The sequence below is a fragment of the Trachypithecus francoisi genome, unplaced genomic scaffold, assembly GCF_009764315.1.
Source record: "Trachypithecus francoisi isolate TF-2019V2 unplaced genomic scaffold, Tfra_2.0 Lachesis_group5, whole genome shotgun sequence".
NCBI classification, from domain to species: domain Eukaryota; kingdom Metazoa; phylum Chordata; class Mammalia; order Primates; family Cercopithecidae; genus Trachypithecus; species Trachypithecus francoisi.
Window position 1 is genome coordinate 121546005 of NW_022681470.1, and position 24345 is coordinate 121570349.

Consider the following 24345-nt stretch of genomic DNA (forward strand, 5'->3'; position numbering starts at 1 on the left):
CACACAGTGTTGGGTACACTTCCTTGTTCCCATCAGGCAGATTTGAAAACGTCATAATTTTTGAAATACAGGCTAGAGAACACAGATAGGTCTTGATTCACTAATGGAGAATAATTATTCCTAGACCAAATGCTATTCTGGTCAGGTCTAACAAGCTTAAAATCAAGACCGGAAAGGATCAAACTGTTTCCAAGTAATTTCACTGCATTCCAAAACAAAGCTTAAAAACATTTATAGAAACACCAAAAATCTAGCACCCAACAAGGTAAAATGCACATCTGGTATCTAATAAAAAATAACCAGGCAAATGGCTGGGTGTGGTGGCTCATGCCTGTAATCTCAGCACTTCAGGCGGCCGAGGTGGGAGGACTGCTTGAGCCTAGGAGTTTGAGACAAGCCTGGGCAAGATAGCAAGACCCCTGTCTCTTCAAAAATCAAAAAACAAAAACTACCAGGCAAAGAAGCAGGGTGATCTGACCCATAATAAAGAGAATACTCACAAACAAAAGCAACCCAGAAATGAATTAGCAGACAAGGATATTAAAAGAGTCACTGTAATTATAGTCCATATGTTCAAAACATTAAACAGAGACATGGAAGATATAAAGACGACCTAGATAAGAGAAATGGAAACTACAATGTGTGAAATGAAAAACACCAGGATGGATGTGATGGTAGGTTAGACATAAAAACGATAGCAGATTTCTTATCAAAACAATGTAACCACTTTAAAGTATGAAAGAGAGAAAGCTTAACTTTGAATTCTATACACAGTGAAAATATCTTTAAAATAAAGGCAAAACACATCTGTTTTTACACTTACAAGAACTGAAAGAATTCATCAGGAGGAGGCAAACACTACAAAGACATGATGGAAAAAGTCCTTCAGGTAGAAGGAAAATGATACAAGATGGAAATACAGAATATCACAAAAACATGAAGAGCACTGAAAATGGCAACTATAAGAGTAATTAGACTTTTTAATGTATTATTTAAAGATCATTAAAAAATAACTGACTGCCTAAACAAAAGTAGTAGCCATGTAGTTACTAGATGGGGGGTTATAACATGTAAAAGCAAAATGGATGACAATAATAAGCATATAGGCCAGGAGCGGAAAAATGAAACTATACTATTTTAAGGTTCTTTATACCTTACTTGAAGTGGTAAATCACTGGAAGGTAAACTATAAAGACATATACGATAAACCTAAAGCAACCATTTTAAATAAACAAGAATTATATCTAATTAGCCAACAAAGGAGATTAAAATGAAATAATATCCAATGCAAAAGAAGCACAAAAAGAGGAAAAAGCTAACAAAAAACAGACAGAATAAATAGATAACAAACACTTAAATTTCACAATTTCAGTAATCACCTTAAATGTAAATGGTCTAAATATTCCAAAAGCAGAAACTGTCATGCTACAGGAGAGCAAGACCCGATTACACGCTACTATGTACAAGAAATCCACTTTAAATACAAAGACATAAATAGGTTAAAAGGATGGTAAAATCTATACCATGGTGACAACCAAACAAAAGAAACCAGGAGTGGTTCTATTAATATGAAACGCACAGAAGTCCCTTATGTGCTTGTGAGAAAGGAGATGAAATTTGTGCTGTTTATTCATAATCTGAAGAATAGAACATAGATATACTTATGTATAATATAAAATATGGGAAATTAAGATACCCTCTGAATTTATACTATCTTACAAAGATAGGTAACTCTGACACTGTCTATTTGCTAATAATTAGGACAAGGAAGTGAAAAATGGTTTTTGAAATAACAGGCAAAAGACCAACTCTGATATTTTAACTATAATGAAAGCATTTCTGAAAACTATTTTTTTTTTTTTTGAGACAGTGTCTCGCTGTGTCACCCAGGCTGGAGTGCAGTGGCCGGATCTCAGCTCACTGCAAGCTTCACCTCCCGGGTTCACGCCATTCTCCTGCCTCAGCCTCCTGAGTAGCTGGGACTACAGGCGCCCGCCACCTCACCCAGCTAGTTTTTTGCATTTTTTAGTAGAGACGGGGTTTCACTGTGTTAGCCAGGGTGGTCTCGATCTCCTGACCTCATGATCCGCCCGTCTCGGCCTCCCAAAGTGCTGGGATTACAGGCTTGAGCCACCGCGCCCGGCCTAACTATTTCTTGATATATCTTTAAATCAATTTACTCAAAAAGCCCAGGGTGAGTACCTTACATTTTTATATTTATCCTGTGCTAACCATATCCAAAAACATCAGGAAAATTAAAAAAATCAAAGACTATTCCACATGTATAAATCACACAATATCAAGACCTCAACTTAAAATAAATAACCTAAAATAAGAGAAAGTGAAAATTATACAACAGAATTTGTCATGTTAAAGAATAAAGGCTTCACTTTTCATTGGGATACCTAGGGCATATAGAAATCAATTCTAAGAAACTGTAATTTACCTAATAGCTAGTAAACCGACTAAACACTAGTTATGGAAATTACATGCTCCTGATGACTTACCTCTCAAGATGAACATAGTGTCGGGAAAGAACATTTTTAACCAAAACTATAGTCTTTGCAGTAGTCTCCGGGCCCATCAATCTGGAAAAATATAATTTTGCACGAAGAAAATATCCAATAGGCCACAGCCACTCCTAAAAAAGATTATTCAAAAGTAAAGACAAAAAAAAAAAATAAATGTCTAAAAATTACTTGAAAAATAATTTAAACTGAAACTCAGAAGATAAATGAAATTCTTACAGGTCCTTGGTGATAATTGAAACCTTTTGCAAGATTGTAGTTGTCATTGTCTAATGCATTGTCATAAATTCCACAGTAAACCATATCACTGCAAAAAGATTAAAATTTAAGTTAAATAAAAGATGATCAGATATTACATAGAAAGCATTGAAAAATTTCAATAACAAAGGTAAGAGAAATCAATTATTTTGTCTTCTAATCTACAGAATAAGCTCAGCATTAGTGCATTATCCATCTAACCTTAAATTAGTACATACTGAGTTCACAGGACTTGAATCATGTGTTAAAAATGATTAACAAATACTGGTTAATATAAAAACTGTAAAATATTCTGGTATCTTGCCTTAAAGAAGCTAGCCTGGCACTAAATATGGGTTGGTTTAAAGTCAACTATTTCCTAGGCCTCTAATATATTGAGGCCTGTCTAATAATTGAAATATACATAGAATAATTTGAATTAGTAAAAATTAAAGACATGGTTTTATTAATTATAGATTGGAAAGGTGGTTTTTAAGCTTCTCCATAAAATTATTTTAAAATTAAAATTGGCCTATTATCAGGTTACAAACAGCAACTGAATATACATATTGCTTTATTATAATACATACAAGTTATAACACAGTTATCTATACTCCATTTGTTACTTTTCTTTTTTTGGAGAGCTGGTCACAAGAGTAAGTGTTAATTGTGGGTTTTGGTGTGTGTGTGGGTTCATGTGTGTGTGTTTTAATACAGTGTCTCATTCTGTCAAGCAGGCTGAAGTGCAGTGGTGCCATCATAGCTCACTATAGCCTTGATCTCCTGGCTCAACTGATACTCCTGCCTTAGCCTCCTGAGTAGCTAGGACTATAGGTGTACACAATCTCTCCTAGCTAATTTGTTTTTAATTTTTATTTTTTTAGAGATGGCATCTGTACAAAAATTTTTGCCCTGGATAAAAAAAAAAAAAAAAAAAAAATTAGGGTTGATGTCAATGTATCTGGATTAAATATAATATCAACAACATTCTTAATACTTATATTCCAACTTACTCTGGATCTAAAGTTTTCATGCCAAGGGGACCAAGCAATTTTTTTTCTGCAATCTCCAAAGCTTTCCATGCTTTTTCTGTAGTAAAGAGCTCAGGGGCCTAGTGAATGCCAAAAACAAATGTATAAATTTTTAAGATCACAGAACAATTAGTTCCTACCCACAGAAACTATTCATAAACTTGAAAAAAATTACTTAAAATACAGTGAGGGTCAGAATTTGAGTGTAGATACCTAACCAGATCTAATCCTATAAGCCTGACTTAGAAGGGCTGTTTTTGGCCGTAGAAGTTAGGATAGCTTTTAGAGGTGATTATTTCTCCGTGTCACCTCAAGAAAGTTACTCAGCTCCAAAAGGAAGTTGCCACAGCTACACTGAAGGCAGAACGCACTTTTATTTTAACCCCTTTGGAGACAGGGTCTCGCTCTGTCACCAGGCTGGAGTGCAGTGGCGAGATCAGAGCTCAGTGCAGCCTCAATCTCCTGGGATCAGGCGATTAGCCTTAGCCTCCTGAGCAGCTGGGACTACAGGCTAATATATTTTTTAAATTTTTGTGGAGATGAAGTCTCACTATGTTGCCCAGGCTGATCTTGAACTCCTGAGTTCAAGCAATCCTCCCACCTCAGCCTCCCAAAGCATTGGAATTACAGGCGTGAGTCACTGAACCCAGATAGCACACACTTAAATGTATGTAATTCATTCTTCAGCAGGTTTGTAATAGATTTCTTTAAGTACATCTGATACCCGTTTTTTGCTTCTGGGGCCATAAGTAAATACAGAACTTTTACTCGAATAGCATGAGTAAATTTACTTGAGATACAGCGAAAGAAGAGAGAAAGCATTGTTGACCAAGAATATGCATTAATTTCAATGGTTAAATAAAATCAAGTGCACACTGAACCAAAGCTACCTTTGTGTACTTTTACACTTTTCATTCTACTATAATTTATAGTACTAGGTTTGGTACTCTTTTTGACAATGTGAAAACAGCTAGGCAGGCATAGAAGAACATATACCTTCTCTATTTTACTTCCTTATAGTTTATTTTTAGACTAGAGTATACATTTACAAAAGGAGAGTCTAGAATTCTTTGCTAGACAAAACTAATTGCAGCAATGCAACAAAGAAAACAGAATGTTAATTGAAGCTATCCACTTTAGTTCACTAGTTCAGGGCTTTCCAACTAGTGTGCTGAGGCACTGGTTATAGCACAGGTGTGTAGGATACAGAGACCCTCAGCTTTCAGGGCAGCTGGGTGGGGCCTGAGGCTAACTGAAGTAGCTGGATCTAGCACAAGCATGTAGGCTACTCCATGTAGCCTATTGTGCTATACAAATATCATTTTCTTTTCTTTTTTTTTTTTTAAATATGGAAGTGGGGCCTCATTATGATATCCAGGCTGGTCTCAAACTCCTGGGATCAAGTGATCCTCCTGCCTCGGTCCCCAAAATGGGATGACAGGTGTGAGCCACTGCATCTGGCCACACATATCATCTTCTACGTATGCTCTGAATGTGAAAAACTCTAGGAAGCACTTCATCAGTCATCATCCATTATTCTCTGTTCTTGGATACTGAATGTTACAGGTCAAAGGTGATATGCATAATACTTGATGAATTAGAAAAGACTATTTAAAACTAGCTAGTAAGCAATATACTACTTTTTAGCCATTAAGTGAATTTGAAAACAAATGGGAATAAGGAACTAAGCAAACGCTAGCACATCATTTTTTGAAATGTTTTTACAAACGGATCACCTACCACAACCATTGCTATGGTAAAATTAGGCCTGAGCTGATAGTCACACCAGGGACTTGAAGCTCCGTAACTATCTTTGTATATGCCACGTTTGTGAACCAGATTTGGATGCTTTTCATTTAAATCTGAAGGGTCTTCTGAAACATGAAATAGTTTTTCAAAGTTGTCTTGTATTTTTCTGTTCCACTCATCGTATGAGACCTTTACAACCTTTCCTGAAAAATGACAAATGACATAAGACATGGTAGTTTTAATCATTCAAAACAATTCACACATGTAGTTACAGACAAATAGTAATATTTATTTTTATCTACTACAAGGCAATAAAGTATCCACTGTTGGAAAATGTGGCCAGACTGAATTGAGATGTGTTATAAACGTAAAATATAAGCTGGATTATGAAGATGTAGCACCACTAAAAAGAACGTAAAATAGCTTATGAATAATTTTATATTGATTACATGTTGAAACAATATTTTATATACATACACTGAGTTAAATAAAATGTCTGTTTTTTTTTTTTAAGACAGGGTCTGGCATTGTCCACCCAAGCTGGAGTGCAGTAGTATGAACTTGGCTCACCGCAACCTCCGCTTCCTGGGCTCTAGCCATCCTCCCACCTCAGCCTCTCAAGTAGCTGGGACTACAGGCTCACATAACCATACCCTGCTAATTTTTGTATTTCTTGTAGACTTGAGGTTTCATGTTGCAGAGGATGGTCTCAAACTCCTTAGCTCAAGTGATCTGCCTGCCTTGGCCTCCCAAAGTGTAGAGATTACAGGCATGAGCCACCGTACCTGGCTGATTTAATAAAATATCTTGTAACCAATTTAACCTGTTTCTTTTTACTTTTTAAAATGTTGGTACTATAAAATTTAAAATTATGTATGTGGTTCACATTATTTTGGAAGCACTATTCTAGAAACAGACATGTAAAGATTGCAAAATTGCTCACAGAAATGCAACTTGCTCACAGTCACACTGAGGAAAAAGACAAGCACAATAAAGGCAATAGCTATGCTGCTTTCTTATCTCAGTTCAAAGTTGCTAAAAATATGGTCCAACTAGAATTGTTACCATTTTTACACTAGTAAATTAATGAATTTTCTTTCTTCTTAATTTTAAGGGTTTCCCGATATTAGCTGATTGAATCAAATGATTACATAGCTTGAGAATATGCATAGTACATTTGAAGGTTCTTTGTAAATAACCACCTTACCATGTCTTTTTACTGTGACTTCATGATAAGGGAAAATATTTTTTTTGGATAATTCCAGCAACCAGCGAACAGCAGATTTACTCAGTCCCACAATTTCCACAGCAGACCCATCTCTAAAATTAAAAAACATATTTTTATTCTCTAAGTTGGAGTCCTTTAAGTACTATTTAAAGGGCATTCAGTAAACAATTGTAATGAATCATATAACTAACATATTATGAAAACTATTAAAAAATCCTTACTCTATAGGAATGTGTACTATATCATGTAAACATTTTTTCCTCTCACTGTTTTGCCATTGTCTGTCATCCTCCCATGTTTTTTAAAAATTCTATGATGTAGAATGGGAATTGTGGAATAAATGAAGATGGAAGTTGGAAAAGGTAGGAGTAAGGAATCTGAATATTGGGATAAGGTACTAGAGAAAAGATAGCAAACATGAAAAATAGGGCTGGAGAAAATGAGGGAAGGCAGACACATTCATTTGAAAGCTCATTTTTAAGAAAAATAAAAGGGAAGTACAAGATCTAATGTACCAAAATAAATAATTTTTAAAAATTGGTAAAGCATGTAAAGATAGCAACTTATTTATTAATTATTTTTTGTAGAGATGGGGCCTCACTATGTTGCCCAAGCTGGTTTTGAACTCCTGGGTTCAAGCTATCCTTCCACCTCAACCTCCCAACCTCCCAAAGTGTTGAGATTACAGGCGTCAGCTACCACACCCAGTCCACAACTATTAAATTTTTTGGACAATTCTTACTGAAGATAAAACTTAGAATAAGAGGCCGAGTGCGGTGGCTCATTCCTGTAATCCCAGCACTTTGGGAGGCTGAGGCGGGTGGATCATTTAAGGTCAAAAGTTTGAGATCAGCCTGGCCAACATGGTGAAACCTTGTCTCCACTGACAATACAAAAATTAGCCTGTGTGGTATTGAGCGCCTATAGTCCCAGGTCCTTGGAAGGCTGAGACAGGAGAATTGCTTAAATCTGGGAGGCAGACAGCGTGGGCAACAGAGTGAGGCTCTCTTTCAAAAAAAAAAAAAAATTAGAATAAGAAATTAACTTCTCAGCTTAATACAGTATCAGAAGCTATTTTAATAGACATTACTTAATGGGTACAAAGTATGTTATTTGGGTGATAGTAATATCAAAAGCTATTTTAATAGCATCTGATGTTAAGCATTTGAAATCATAAAAACTTCTTAAATGACAAACACTAGGAAAAAAGATTTTAAAAATTAGGAGGAAAAAAGGTTCAGAAAGTGAAAGAATTTAATAAAAGACGGAACAATTGGTTGTTTTCCATGTTTGCAAAAGATAGCCATAATGAAATGTTTACATCAATAAGCAGTTCAGGTTACGAAAATGTCTTAACCACTGGGATCATGAATCAGAAATCTTTCCTTTGAGGTGCTTGTAGAGAATCAATCCACAAGTACTTACAGAAAAGAACAGATAGTGTTACTTGATAACTTATATCAAGAGGATTGTGTGCATGGACAACGGGGAGATGAAGGGAGGAAGGCAGGGACATTTTGATTGACTTAATATAAAGAGTTCATAGTTAACAGAATAAAAGATTCCACAAGTATGTGCTTTTTTAAAAAGGGGTATAATTACACAGCACTATAAAATTAACACTACCTTGGTGTGGCTGGGATTCCTGTGTTTCTAGCTCTGTCACTTTCTCCCATTTTATCCATCCATGTGCCACAATTGAAACGATTTCCTCCATAAACAAATCCTGTTTCTTCATCAACTCCTGCAGTTATATTAAAACCTAAAAAAAAAAATGTATAAAATAAAATTTTTATAAGTGTTATATACAGTATATACAAATATTTTAAAACATTTACAACATTTTAAATATAATAAACTAGGACAACCACTCTGAAGCTCAGTTTGGTGATATCTTATGATTTTGTATCCAGAATATACAAAGCACAAAGTTGGAGATATGCATATTCTACCACATAGGAATTTCATTTCTATATATATTCTAGAGAAACCCTTATTTATGTGCACATGGAGATGTGTATGAGGATATTCACTGCCACATTGCTTGCATTCACAAAAAATAACTGCTCAATAGAGGAATGGATAAACACTATAGTTTATTCATACAATGGGAAACTCTCTATACCATTTGAAATTAATGAACTGGATTTACATGTATCAAAATGGATGTCAGAGCTAAATAATATACGTACATGGACATAGAGTGTGGAATAATAGACACCAGAGACTCAGAAGGGTGAGATGAGAGTGACAGATGAGAAATTACTTAATGGGTACAATGTACATTATTTGGGTGAAGGTTACACTAAAAGCCCAGACTTCACCCTTGCCCAATACATCCATGTAACAAAACTGCCCTTGTACCCCTTAAATTTATACAAAAAAGATAAATCTCCAAAACAAAATGGTAGAATAAAACAAGTTGCAAAAGGACACATATAGTGAGATAACTTTTTTGTAAAAGTTTAATCATAGATAATACTGGTATATCTAATATCTGTGTATAATTTCAAAACATAAATTGATTATAGTACATATTATAGTACACTGAATATATGCTATGTAACATATAGCATAAGAATGTACACATACTCAAACACACATAAGTACACAAAGAACAAAAACTTCTGGTATGAAAAAGGGGAGAAGACTCATTTTTCCCTGATCCTCCTCTCTTAAGTACAATGAAAAGCCCTGAGCGTAATACAGTGGACTATCATAAGAGGACTCTTAAAGTGTAAAGAGGAAGGCAGATTGGCTAGGAACCTCAAGACTTGAGGAATGTCATAGTGGTGAGTTCCCAGGTTTTTTTTTTTTCTTTTTTTTAATTCTCCATATTAAAAAAGTCTAGGTGAGATGTTGCCTTGGAAAGGCAACCTGTAACCTTCAACAGGTAATGACAAAAAGTTCCAAGAAAAACCAATTGATTCTAGCCAAAGGAAAAGGAAAGAGGGACCCTAACCAGACAGAAACCTTCATGACAACATCCGTCCTATGCCAGCAAATACCATGGATGTCCTTTCTCCCTGGAATGTCAGTGGAGACTGAATGGAAGCCTGGACTCCTATCCCCTACCTGGGGGTAGCAGATGGCTCAAGGCAGTACTTCCCTTCCTCAGCAGCGTGGTACCCGCGGACACCACGAGGGGAATCTGGGGAGTCTAAACTTTCACTCCCAACCTGGTAGCAGTAGGTGGCCTTGGGGCGGCAGCAGGCAGCCCAGGGTGTTTCCCACCCCTGCTGCATGATGTTAGCACAAACTGGGTGGGGAGTATAGACTTCTACCCCCGGTGGGAGCAGGTCGTAAGGGACAGTACTCCCCTCTCCTGACAGCATGCTGTCAGCAGAGACTGAGTGGAGAGTCTGGATTTCTATGCCCTGCCCAGCAGTGATGGGGTGCCCCTCACACTCCAACTAGAGATTTCAGGGAAGATCTGAAGAGGAGGAAGCTGCAAAAACGATACTTTAAAGTTGTATAGGAAGGCCTGGGCAGACTCTGATCAATCTACATGTGAAACAGATGAGAATGAACACACCCAAAGATTAGAGAAGTAAACTACATAGTGTGGAATTCCACTCAGGTTTCCCGAGTGGCCTCCTGATAGCCCATAAATGAAGTAGACCAGAATAACCTTGCTAAATATTAAATTGTCATTGACACCATAGCCCACAAGAGTGGGCCAGAAGCTGCATACTAAACTTAAATAACAGCTACTTGGTAAAATGAAAGATTTCATAGGATCTAGTGTCCTATAACATAATATCCAAAGGTCTAGGAAAACACGAAAAACTACTTGTCAGGCCAAGAATCAGGAAAATCGCAACCTGAATGACAAAAGGCAATTAACAGGTGACAACACTGAGGTGACTCAGATGTTGGAAATATCTGACAGAAAAGCTTAAGGGAGGTATCATAAAAATACTCCAAAGAGTATGATGCTTTGTAGAAACAGAAAACTCCATCTTAAAATAAATATGGAATTTCCAGGGACCTTGAATAGCCAAAACAATCTAGAAAAAGAACAAAGTTAGAAGACTTATGCTTCCTCATTTCAAAACTACAAAGCTACACTAACCAAAACAGTGTGGTTCTGTCATAAAGACAGACACAGAGGCCTATGGAACAGAGAACCCAGAAATAAACCCTGTATTTATAGTCAAATATTTTTTTGACAAGGGTGCCAAGACCTTCAGTGGGGAAGGGACAGTTGTTTTTTATTTTTTTTTCTGGCAAACAGAGCTGAGTAAACTGGATATTCACATGCAAAAAAATGGATTTAATATCATATACAAAAATTAACTCAATATGGATCAAAGACTTAAACATAAGAGCTAAAACTACAAAATTCTTAGACAAAAATGTATGGCAAAAGCTTCATGACATTGAATTTGATGAGACTTTTTTGCATATGATACAATAGGCACAGGTAACAAAAGTAGAAAAATTGGACTTAAAATCAGAAACTTTTGTTTATCAAAGGATACTTTTAAGACAGTGAACAGACAACCCACAATGTGGGAGAAAATATTTGCAAACCATATTTAATAAGTGTTTCATACCCAGAATATACAAAGCACCCTGCACCTCAATAACAAAATAACTCAATTCATTCCCTAAATTTCAAAGGATGTGAATAGACATTTCTCCAAAGATGTATGTATGCCTATAAGCACATGAAGAGATGCTCAACATCACTAAGAAATCATTAAGGAAATGCAAATCAAAACCATGAGATACCACCTCATAGCCATTAGGATGGCTACTAGTGGGAAAAAACAAACAAACAAACAAAAAACAAACAAAAACAGAAAAAAACAAGTATTGGTGAGGATACAGAGGAACGGAAGCCTGTTTACTATCAGTAAGAGTGTAAAATGGCACAGCCACTGTGGAAGACAATATGATAGTTCCTCAAAAAGGTCAACAAACAATTATCATATGATCCAGCAAGTTCTCTTCTAGGTATATACCCAAAAGAATTGAAAGCAAGGACTCAAACAGATATTTGTACACCAATGTTCACAGCAGCATTATTCCCAATGGCCAAAAGGTGGAAACAACCCAAATGTCCATTGACAGATGAATGGAAACACAAAACGTGGTATATACATACAATGGAATATGTTAAAAAGGAATGAAATTCTCATATGTATGATAAGGGGTTAATATCCAGAATATACAAGAAACTTTTCTACAAGTCAATACCCAAAAAGCCAAAAACCAATTAAAAAATGGGCAAAGCGCTTGAATAGACAATTCTCCAAAGAAGACCCATAATTGGCAAACAAACATATAAAAAGATGCTTAACACTTCTAATCATTAGGGAAATGCAAATCAAAACCAGAATGAGATATCACCTTATACCCATTAGGATGGTCACTATCAAAAGAACAGAAAATACCAGGTGTTAGCAAGGATGCAGAGAAATTCGAATAGTTGTAGGAATGTAAATGTTGCAGCCATTATGGAGAATATTACAGAAGTTTCTCAAAAATAAAAATAGAATTAACATACGATCTAGCATTCCACTTTGGGTATATATACATAAAAACAAAAGCAGGCTATTGAAGAGATATTTGCATATGCATGTTAACTGCAGCATTATTCACAAGAGCCAAGAGATGGAAACAATAAAATGCCCATTGACAATGAATGAATAAAGAAAATGTATGCACACAATGGAATATTATGCACCTTGAAAAAGAAGGGAATCCTGTCACATGCTATGAGATGCATGGACCTTCGCATTATGCTAAGAGGAAAAAATCAGTCACAAAAGAACAAATACTGCATGATTTCATTCATATGAAGTATCTAAAGTAGTCAAAATCATAGGGACAGAAAGTAGAAAGGTTGTTACTAAGGCATGGGAAGAGTGGGGATGGAGGAGGAAGAACTAGTGTTTCTTGAGTATAGAGTTTGTTTTGCAAGGTAAAAAAGTTCTAGAGATCTGTTCCACAACAATGTTAATATACTTAACACTACTGAATTGTACACTTGAAAATGGCTAAGGTAAATTTAATGTTATGTGTTTTTTATCACAAAAAGGACAAAAAAAAGGAATAAAATTCTGACATCTGCTACAACATGGCTGAACTTCAAAAGAATTATGCTAAGTATGTACAACTCTTAGGTATTGATAAAAATATAATTATGCTAAGTGAAATAAGCCAGGCACAAAAGGGCAAAGACTGTATGATTCCACTTATATGAGGTTCCCAGGATAATTGAATTTATAGAGACAGAAAGTAGGATAGTGGTTCCAGGGGCTGGGGAAGGAGATAATGAGGAGTTACTGTTTCAATTAGGAATGATGACAAAGTTCTGGAGATGGACAGTGATGATGGTTGCACAATAATGTGACTGTACTTAAAGTCACTGAACTGTACACTTAAAATGGCTAAAACTGTAACTATCATGTTAAAATGGTAAATATACATTATGTCTATTTTACCACAATAAAAAAAAACCAAGAGTAAAAACAACAACAACAACAACAACAACACCACCACCACCACAAAAAAAACAGCACTCCAATCACACAATTATAAAATGGACAAAAGAGATTGGGAACAGTGGCTCATGCCTATAATCCCAGCACTTTGGGAAGCCGAGGCAGGGGGATTGCTTGAGGTCAGGAATTCAAGACAAGCCTGGGGAACATAGGGAGACCCCCATCTCTACAAAACAATTAAAAAAAGAAATTAGCCAGGTTCAGTGGTGCACACGTGTAATCTCAGCTACTTGGCAGTCTGAGGCAGGAGGACTGCTTAAACCCAGGAATTAGAGGTTGAGTGAGGTATGATTCTACCACTACCATCCAGTTTTGGTGACAGAGTGGGAACCTGTCTCTGAAAAATAATAAGGAAAGAGACAATGTGCAAAATACGTGAACTGACATTTCAGCAAAGAGGGAAGATGGATGGCAAATGAGCACATGAAAAGATATTCCACACTTTTAGCCATTAGGGAAATGCAAATTAAAACCACAATGTCCAGCCTGGCCAAAACATGGCGAAACCTCATCTCTACTAAAACAACAACAACAACAACAACAAAGAATACAAAAAATTAGCTAGGCGTGGTGGCATGTGCCTGTAGTCCAGTTACTCCGGAGGCTGAGGTACAAGAATCGTTTGAACTCAGGAGGCGGAGATTGCAGTGAGCTGAGATTGCGCCACTGCACTCCAGCTGGGGGACAGAGCGAGACTCCATCTCAGACCGCCCCCAACCCACCACACACAGTTGGTAGTGGTCTATGAAGCTATCAGAACAGCTTAAAAGAAAGGGGTACCACCATTTATTAAAATGGTAAAACACTCTGGAAAATAGTTTGGCCATTTATTCTAAAACAAAACATATACTTATTATATGAACCAATTCCATTCTTGGACATTTATCCCAGAAAAAATGAAAACCTATGTGTCCCACAAAAACTTGTACATGAATATTCATAGTAGCTTTACTTGTATTAGCCAAAACATGAAAACAACCCAAATGTCCTTCAATGGATGAATGGTTTGGATGAATGGTTAAATAAATACTGGTATATGCATAAAAGGGAATACTACTCAGCAATAAAAAGGAATAAACTATCGATAAATGCAACAACTCGAATGGATCTTAAGGGCATTATGCACAGTGAAAAAAATCAGTCTCAAAAGGTTATATAGTATATAGTTTCATTCATATAACATTCTCAAAATGACAAAACTATAGAGTTGCAGAACAGATTAGTAGCTGCCAGAGACCAGGGTTGGGGGTGGAGTGGTTAGGTGTGACCATAAAAGGGTACACAAAGATCTTTATGGTGATGGACCAGTTCTGTATCTTGATTATGGCAGTGGCAACATGAAGCTATATATGGGGTCAAATTGCGCAGATCTACACATACACATACAGACACATGTGAATGTAAAAACTGGTAAAAGTTGAAAACATACTGATGTCAATCTCCTGATTTTGATACTGTACTGGGTGAAGAGTTCATGGCATACTATGTATCATTTTTTCAACTTCTTATGAGTCTAATCTTTCAAAATTATAAAGTTTAAAAAACCCACATGAACATAAAACAATGCATGTTTTACAAAATAAATATGCAACAAACCATTGGAATGACTAAGGGGAATGGGGAATAAAATGAAATAAATTACTATTAGCCTTGCATTGACAGCAATGATAGTGTGCCATGAGATGAGGAACATTACGAACTCAAGAGAAGTTAGAAAAGCATATTTATTTTAATACCATATACAAACAAACCTTTTTACAAAAAGTATTTTATAAGTGCCTAGGCTCTTGAGACAGACCATGAGTAAAGTCTACCTCTAACACTTAGTAGCTATGTGACTCTGGGCAAGCTACCCTGCTTCAGTCTTCATTTAGTAAAAATGAAAACAATATCACTCATTCCCAATGTTTTGGTGAGTGTTAAATGGTAATAACGTAGGTAAAGTAGTTACCACAATGTCTAGCACATAGTAAGCATGCAGTTCAGTTCATGGTGATTATTACAGTTATAAATGAAACCACCAAAATTATCTTTCAAATTGGCTGACAAAAGATATAAAATTTTATCTTTCCTCTAGAAACTACAAACTTGGTGAGATCAGGAACTATGTTAATCTTTTTCATCATTATACTGTGAGGTTTGGCTTACAAATAAATATTTATTAAGTGAACAATTACAAGGTTTAATTTCATCATCTCGATAAATTTGTACTATTTTCGTTCAAGTTCTGTACCTTCATCCTTCATGTTTCGATCTATCTTGGGACCAGCATTCCTTTCTCGGAACTGTATGCCCTGCATGTGTCTTTGCATTGCTTCCTGTATGACTTCAAACAATGGCTGATCCTGTTTGAGACATAATTGGATGTTACCTCTGTTCGAAATTACATTTTTCTTATTTTCCCCCAAATCTGACAACTGAAGTAATGTGAAAATACATAGTTTCATTTGGAGTGAGAAATAGGAATTGGGTGAGGCCAGGGAAGAAGCAGCTCCTATAAACCAAATAATACAGATGAGCATACAAATATTTAACATCAGTAGTTTTGACTATTCATGTCTGTGACATAAAATAATCTGTTGATAGACAAAAATGAATCTAGGGAGCTTGTACAGTTTCTATTAGAGAGATCTGTTCAGCTAATAAATGAACCTAGCTTGTTATCCAGCATCTGAATTTTAAATTGGCATTGCTATTCTTGCTCATCTGCATACATAGGCAATGGGGATAAATTATGTGCTAAAGGGGAACTCTCAAATTTGAAGATCCATAATGACTTTGGAAAATACCCCAGTGAATGTAAAGAATTCATAAGTCATTTTCTTTACCCATATAAACAATCAATGTGATCCTCAGGATGACATTTGGGAAAATATACAATTATATTTTAAAAAATAAGGTAAAGAATATTAAATAGAAGCAAAATGTTTAGAGTCCTTGTTTATTATGTTTCATTTTAAAGACTCTGAATAAAACCAAAACTCTATAATATAAAAATTGTACTAGTAATTATAAAAATTACAAAGCTGTGAATAAATATTTTTGGATAAACTGTGAGAAAACAAATAGTTATGTATAAAATAATTACCTGCCTGATAGCATGAACTTATATTCATTGTAATGGAAATGTCAGTCGATAACAGAGGACAAATAAAAAAAAATTTTGGACAAATGTTCTTTGAGTATTTCATGATATAAATAAATATCATGAGGACACAAATATATGCTAGCCCTGAAGTAGCTTACACAGCTACTATCCCCTCCCCACCCCCCAGTCATATATACCAAACTATTCATATAAAGGCATATCAGAAGTGGCAAAAGTATAGCACTATTGTCCATTCTTGATTAGGGAAAAAATCACTCAAAAATGTCTATCCATTCTTCACTGTTCATAAGATAATCTTTAAGCTCCCTGGATTGGTAGTCAAGGCTCTCCATAACCTGGCTCACCCTTTCCATAATCTCTTACTACCCTGCAGATATAGTACACAAAAAGCCAAACCAGATTGACTTTTTTACAAAAAGTATTTTATAAGGGCCTAGGCTCTTATAAAAGCACGATAAGTACTATGTCCCCTAAACTGTGCTTCAATCCACTATGCAACTTCATTATTCCTTTCCTCTTTTTTTTTTTTTTTAAGAGACTGAGTTTTGCTATGTTGCCTAGGCTGGACTCATACTCCTGGCCTCAAGTGATCCTCCTGCCTCAGCCTCCTGAGAGGCTGAGGTAATTACAGGTGTCTGCCATACACCCAGCTTCTTTTCATCTTTAATGTCTCCCAACAACTTTCCCCATCTCTCCTAAAGTCCTGCTCACCTTTTATGGCTCATTTAGGTGAAACTTTAGCTATTTTCTAAGGTTCCCCCTGAGACCTACTTACTGGACCTTCTCTCTCTTTCTTTAAAGAGACTACACAACACTTCCTCTACACTTTATTGCAATGGCCATATTTATGTACACATCATCATCTCTTCTACCATGTTGCAAAGTTCTTTAGGCAAAGACAAATCACTTACAGTACCAGCAGGTGTCAAATCAATACTGACATTTGAATAATTCTTAAGATTTGGATTCTTAATTACACTTATTTTTACATTAGAAACTAAAAGTCATTTTTCAGAAAAAAATTATTTTAAGAAATATCTTTACCAGTGTGCCAGCAGGCAAAGGAGCAGAATCATCTGTAGGATACATTCTGGAAACTGGACACTTGAGAATGTCTAGACCATTTGGAACCATTTTACAGTAATCCTGGATACACTGCAGCCACCACCACACAGCATCCCGACAATTGTATCTGGCATAAGTTCCTTCACCCAGTAGATTAGGAATGAGACCATGTCTCAGGGTACCAGCAAATGCTAAAATAATATTCCTAAAACAACAGAATTAAGTGGATCAGAAATGAAAACAAAACAGTCACTTTTGGTGACTATATTTTGAATACATTTTCTCTCTTGCCCTATTTTTTTATATTTTCATGTAGAAAGTAGTCATAACACGATAGAGTTAAGTACACGATAGAGTAAGTAAATAGAGAATTAAAGTCAGGAACCTTGATTCTAGCCTAGAATTTTATGCTAACAATCTGTGTGACTCCCTCTCTGATACAGTTTTTTCTTGTGAGATTGGACTGGGTGATTTTTAAGGTACCTCATAGCTCCAGATGCTACTTTTGAAGTCTATGGTATTTCAAAATCAGAGTAACTATTAAACATGAACTTTATTATTTTAAATAGCAGAAACCAAGAGTAAAACAAACATATAAGAAAACAAACTGGCCAGGCATGGTGGTTTACACCTGTAATCCCAGCACTTTGGGAGGCCAAGGCTGGTGGAACACCTGAGTTCAAGAGTTTGAGACCAGCCTGGTCAACATGGTGAAACCCTGTCTCTACTAAAAATACAAAAATTAGCTGGGAATGGTGGTGCATGCCTGTAGTACCAGCTACTCAGAAGGCTGAGGCAGGAGAATTGCCTGAACCTGGGAGGCAGAGGTTGCAGTGAGCTGAGATTGTGCCAGTGTACTCCAGTATGGGCGACAGAGCGAGACTCTCTCAAAAAAAAAAAAAAAGAAAAGAAAAGAAGGAAGGAAGGAAGGAAGGAAGGAAGGAGGGAGGGAGGGAGGGAGGGAAAGAAGAAAGAAAGAAAGAAAAGAGAAAGAAAGAAAGAAAGAAGGAAAGAAAGAAAGGGAGAAAGAAAGAGAGAGAAAGAAAACAAACTGGTAGAAACTGACCTTGAAAAACATAATTCAACCAGTTGAAAAACTGGTAGAAGACCGTTTATTTTTTAAAGCGTTATTTTACTATTATATACCAAACCAAAATTTAGTTTGTAAGACAGCATGGCACTCTAGAAACAGCATGAAATTAAGAAACAAGAAGGCTTAAGTCTAAATCCTAGCTTTGCCATCTGTGTGACCTTGGAAATGTCATTTAAAATGTCTAGGCCTTACTGCTTTTTGGCTAAACCATTCAGAAATTTTTATTAATTCTATGTCTCAATTTAAAGCCCATTTTAAAAACAGTAATGCAATGGGAAACTTTTTATTTATAAAGTACAAAAATATTAGTATAGACAGTGACATTATCAATTAATAAAAGGTCAGAATAGTAGTTTTTTTTTTTTTTTTAAGAGACCCTGTTGCTCAGGCTGGTCTTGAACTCGTGGACTCAAGCAATCTGCCCACCTCAGCCTCCCAAAGTGCTGTAATTACAGGTGTGAGCCACCACACCGGGCCATAGTGCTAGCAATCTTAACCATCTGGAACAACTTTGTACACTTTAACAAAATGACCTCTGATTCATGATTACCTCTGTAGAGGGAGGAAGTAGAACCATCTGTGGTAGAGGTATGTGTCCACTAAAACGAATTTCCTACAATTAGCAACCAATCTTACAGTTGGTTGTGGCCAGAACTGATGCATGTTAAGTGTATGGAGAAGAGGTGTGTTCTCCCAGCTCTCTTTCCCTCTCTGCTTGCCTCCTGGAGAGGCCCCAGAAGCCATGGAAACTGATAGATCCTCAAGCTGGAAGAAACCTGCTTCCATGAATCAGTATGTGGAAGGCTGCTTACTGAGCATGCATCTATGACTACAAGCAAGAAATAAATTTTATTTGTGAAAAGTCATTAAGATTTTAAGTGTTTATAATTTATGGCAGCTAGCACTACCCTAACAAATATCCTCTGGGATAATATATTATTCTCTGGGAATCACCTCTAGATAGGGGTAGGCAAACCTTTTCTATAAAGGGCCATATAGTAAGTATTTTAGGCTTTGTGGGACATATATGAATTCTGTAGCATATGCTTTCTTCTTCTTTTAAATGACCCTTTAAAAAGGTAAAAGCTATTCTGGTTGGGCGCGGTGGCTCACGCCTGTAATCCTAGCACTTTGGGAGGCTGAGGAAGGCGGATCACAAGGTCAGGAGATCGAGACCATCCTGGCTAACATGGTGAAACTCGGTCTCTACTAAAAATACAAAAAATTAGCCAGGCATGGTGGCAGGTGCCTATAATCCCAGCTACTCGGGAGGCTGAGGCAGGAGAATGGCGTGAACCTGGGAGGTGGAGCTTGCCGCGAGCCGAGATCGCACCTCTGCACTCCAGCCTGGGCGACAGAGCGAGACTCCGTCTCAAAAGAAAAAAAAAAAAGGTAGAAGTTATTCTTTGCTCACAGGCCATACAAAACAGGCGATAGCATAGTTTGCTAACCAATAATCTAGATAGTCCTATGTAAAATTAAGCAGCGGAAATTTGTGATATTGCATAGAAGTGATAATTGGGAGCCTAAACAACATTAATAATGATAAAAACTAACATTTATGAAATGTTTAGCATGTGGCAGATATTATTCTAGACACATTAACTGTATGTGTTCATTTGATCCTCACAAGTACCCAGTGAGGTAATTTGTCAGTTGGTAGTTTGGAACCAGGATTAGAAGCTAGCAGTCTGGTCTAAAGCCGGAGTTCTTAACCGCTATACTAGGCCGAATGCTGATGTTCCATTTCCTTCTAAATCAGTAATTCAGGGGCATTTAGGGAAGAAGCAAACAGCTTCCTAAATTTCTATAGCTCCATAATGATAATAAGAAAAGGTCTTATATCTGACTAGCAAAAATGCAATTCATTTCACATGCCCACCTAAAAACTTCAGTTTTAAAAGTATCAAAAATAAAATTTTGGCATGTAAGGACACAAACTTCAGTTATTTTCCTGATGGCATCAAAACAAGGTAACATATAAATGCCTTTTTGCTAAAAGTTTTAACTTTTAGACCTGTGCTTTCAAACTTCAGCCTTAGGTTGTTGACAATCATCCAGAGACCTTGTGAAAACACAGATTTCTGCCCAACAACCCTACTCTCTCTATGTGCAGGTTTGGAGTTGGGAGGTCTGGCATAGGGTCCAAGAATCTGCATTTCTAACAAGCTCTCAGGTGAGGGTGACACTACTGATGTGTGGAACGCATTTTGAGTGGCACTGCTGTAATGCTTTCCTTTCAACCTCCAATAAGTTCATTCATATTATGGTGACATTAAAAAAATACCATTTTACGGCGGGGCATGGTGGCTCACACCTGTAATCCTAGCACTTTGGGAGGCCGAGGCAGGCAAATCATGAGGTCGGGAGTTTAAGACCAGCCTAACCAACATGGTGAAACCCTGTCACTACTAGAAATATAAAAATTGGCCGGGCGTGGTGGCGGGCGCCTGTAATCCCAGCTACTCAGGAGGCTGAGGCAGCAGAACGGCTTGAACCTGGGAGGCGGAGGCGGAGGTTGCAGTGAGCCGAGATTGTGCCGCTGCACTCCAGCCTGGGCAACAGTGCGAGACTCTGTCTCAAAAACAAAAAACAAAAACAAAAATAAACCATTTTAAGTCTAGAAAACATAAAACTGGAGGTTACAAGGCTTGACAACAAATAGAGGAAAACTTGATATTATAATTCCACAAGACTGAAAGACTAGCAATGCCTTCACTATAGAAGGCATAAAAAGGTTGTAACATTTTTAGTTTTGTTGAAATAAATTAGCTAATGCTAAAGATAACCTGACTTGTAATATGAAGGACTAGAACTTAGTGACTTCAAAGATTTTCACCCCTTTGAAATTTTATGATCCTATTAAGTGAACATACAAAAATAAAAAATACCTAAAGAAAATACAGCTACCAAATGTTGAGAAAAGATGGGTAAGAAGGAAAGCTTGAAGAGCACATAAAAGATATTCAGACATAAACTCGCAGTACAACACTTTAGAGGATCTCCTACCTGGCTTCTATATAGCGTCCAGTAATCAGCAGTATGCCTCTAAGTGCAATAAAAGTATCCCTTCCCCAGCAGCGGAAAATACCAGAAGAAAAATGAGGTAAGCCTAACGGAAAACACAACAAAATAATATGTTAACTGTAATAATACACACAAATCTATGAACTCCATTACTATAGAACAGTTCCTCTAAACCTGGGGTAAAAGACAGGTACCTGCAAATCCTCTAAAACCGTCTAAAATTATTTGTGTTAACTTTTGTCAAATGGGATTACATCCTCTTATCAGATTCCTAAAGGAATCTATGACCTAAATAAGATTAAGAACCACTGCTATAGAGGGATACTTATCTAAATTGAGGTGTGAACACATAGGTAAACTTTTCTTCTTTCTGAGAGAGGGTCTGGCTCTGTTGTCCAGGCTGGAGTGCAGTGGCGCAATCTTGGGTCACTGTAACCTCCACCTCCTAGGCTCAAGCCATCCTCCCACCTCAGCCTCCCAAGTCGCTGGGAGTACTGGTGGACACCACCGTGCCTGGCTAGTTTTCATACTTTTTGTAGAGAATGAGGTTTTGCCATGTTGCCTAGGCTGGTCTTGAACTCCTGAGCTCAAGTGATCTGCCCAACTTGCTCTCCCAAAGTGCTAGGATTATAGGCATAAGTCACTGTACCTGGCCAAACTTTCTTTTATAAATTAAATTTAAAGAGTAAAATTGGAGATCAAATATTTAACACATAAACACTAAATATTAATTATATATTTAAAAAGACTCTACCTTGAACTTGAGGACAATAAATAAATCAAAATATGAAATTATTAACTTAATGATACCTAATTAAGTATACTTATTGATCTATCACTTGAGTCAACATTTATTATCAAATTTCCCACTAATTTAAAACAACTTAAAAGTGTTATATTCTGTATACAATATGTACAATTTTACTTGTCACTTAAAAATTAATTTTACAGACAAAAACAAGGATTTAATGTGCCAAATAACTTGAACATTCTAGGTAACTGGAGCTTTTATACACAAGATAAAAGAGTATGATTAATGGTGCAATCTAAAATTTTACTTAAAGATTGAGTTTGGTTTCTTATAAAACACTAAGGTCAGGAGTTTGAGACCAGCCTGGCCAACATGGTGAAACCCCATCTCTACTAAAAATACAAAAAATTAGCCAGGCGTGGTAGTGGGCACCTGTAATCCCAGCTACTTGGGTGGCTGAGGCAGAAGAATTGCTTGAACCCAGGAGGTGGAGGTTGCAGTGAGCTGAGATCACACCATTGCACTCAGCCTGGGCAAAAAGAGCGAAACTCTGTCTCAAAAGAAAAAAAAAATTACGCTAAAGCACAAATATAACACATATTTTGGTTAGGGGAAACTGAGGACAAATAAAACATACACAGCATTCATTTATAACTATCTTCAAAGCACTTAACGCTATTTGAAAATTATCTTGTTTGCTCCCTGTTGAATGAATGTATCTTCCCAATAGGAAATAAGACCTACGAGTAGAAATCTCATCTACCTTGTTCACCAATAAGTATGTATTCATTGAAAATTGTAACTGTATGTAATACATCCCTATAAATATTTGATAACTGAAATAAAAAACCAATATTAATATGTAAATTGAAAAGTGAAAGAATTTGACTAAAAGAAAGTTTTGGCAATTCCTGAGTGTACTTCACAATTTAAGTTTCTGTTTATTGGGAATTAGATGTTAGTTTCTTCCATTAAGAAAGATAAGAATTAGATCTTTTTCCTACCTATGTTGTCTCCAAAACGATGGTACAAAATTTCCCCAAATACATTGTGCATTATTTACTTATGGTTAATATGTATGGTTTATATATGGATGATATATACATAATAATTTTGATGATAGTGATGACAGCAGCTAACATATATATAGCATTCTGTGCCATACACACTTCCTAGTATTCTGACCCATTTAATTCCTTGTATGAAATAGGAATATAGGTAGATTCAAAGGTGAGTCTCAATCAGTATATCCAAAAATATATGCAGTCTGTCTTTGTGAAAAGTCAAACTATAAAATCTCTAGCACTGATATATGGAAATGTTTGTATTAACTTTTAGACCTCTAAGAGTACACAACTAATAGATTTCTTGTCTTCTAAGTGATTTCTAATTTGTCAATTATTAGAACAGGCTACAATTTTTTTGTTTTGTTTTGTTTTTTTGAGACAGGGTCTCCTCCCACGCAGGCTGCAGTGCAGGGGTGTGATCGCAGCTCACTGCAGCCTCAAACTCCTTAGCTCAAGGGATTCTCCTGCCCCAACCTCCTCAGTAGCTAGGGCTACAGGTACATACCACCATGCCTGGCTAACTTTTAATTTTTTTATGGTAAAGATGGGGTCTTGCTATGTTGTTCAGGTTGGTCTTGAACTCCCTGCCTCAAGTGATCCTCCTGCCTTAGCCTCCCAAAGTGTTGGGATTACAGGTATTAGCCATTGTTTTTCATTGTTGTTGCAATACTATAACCAAAAGAAGACATTCCCAATCAGTTTCAAATGAATTCCAAAAAACCTATCTGCAAATCTTAGAATAGGCAAACACTCCCTTGGGATGCTAGGAGCAAATATCACATTTTTATTTGTATTTGTTTATCAACTTAATTTTTTAGTTTTTGTTTTGTATCATACCTGATAAGTATGTCAGATGTAACAGTTTATATCAGTATATCGTTTAAAGTGTATGTTTTGAAGATGTTTAACAACAGCAGTACACAATCAAAAAGGTTGAAATTACTA

The 24345-nt window shown here is 36.4% G+C and overlaps 1 protein-coding gene across 3 annotated transcripts in view; it reads right to left on the minus strand.

The window, feature by feature from the left end:
• Positions 1-24345, minus strand: part of AGL (amylo-alpha-1, 6-glucosidase, 4-alpha-glucanotransferase) — a 73338-nt gene that overhangs the window by 5412 nt on the left and 43581 nt on the right. For all 3 annotated transcript variants that reach the window (XM_033197195.1, XM_033197196.1, XM_033197197.1), the window contains 9 exons: positions 21565-21667; positions 17442-17667; positions 15522-15633; positions 8400-8535; positions 6753-6865; positions 5537-5748; positions 3779-3876; positions 2748-2835; positions 2508-2641 (listed from right to left, as the gene is read on the minus strand). In XM_033197195.1, the coding sequence (XP_033053086.1) occupies positions 2508-2641; positions 2748-2835; positions 3779-3876; positions 5537-5748; positions 6753-6865; positions 8400-8535; positions 15522-15633; positions 17442-17667; positions 21565-21667 (1222 nt within the window). The remainder of the gene's footprint in view (positions 1-2507; positions 2642-2747; positions 2836-3778; positions 3877-5536; positions 5749-6752; positions 6866-8399; positions 8536-15521; positions 15634-17441; positions 17668-21564; positions 21668-24345) is intronic.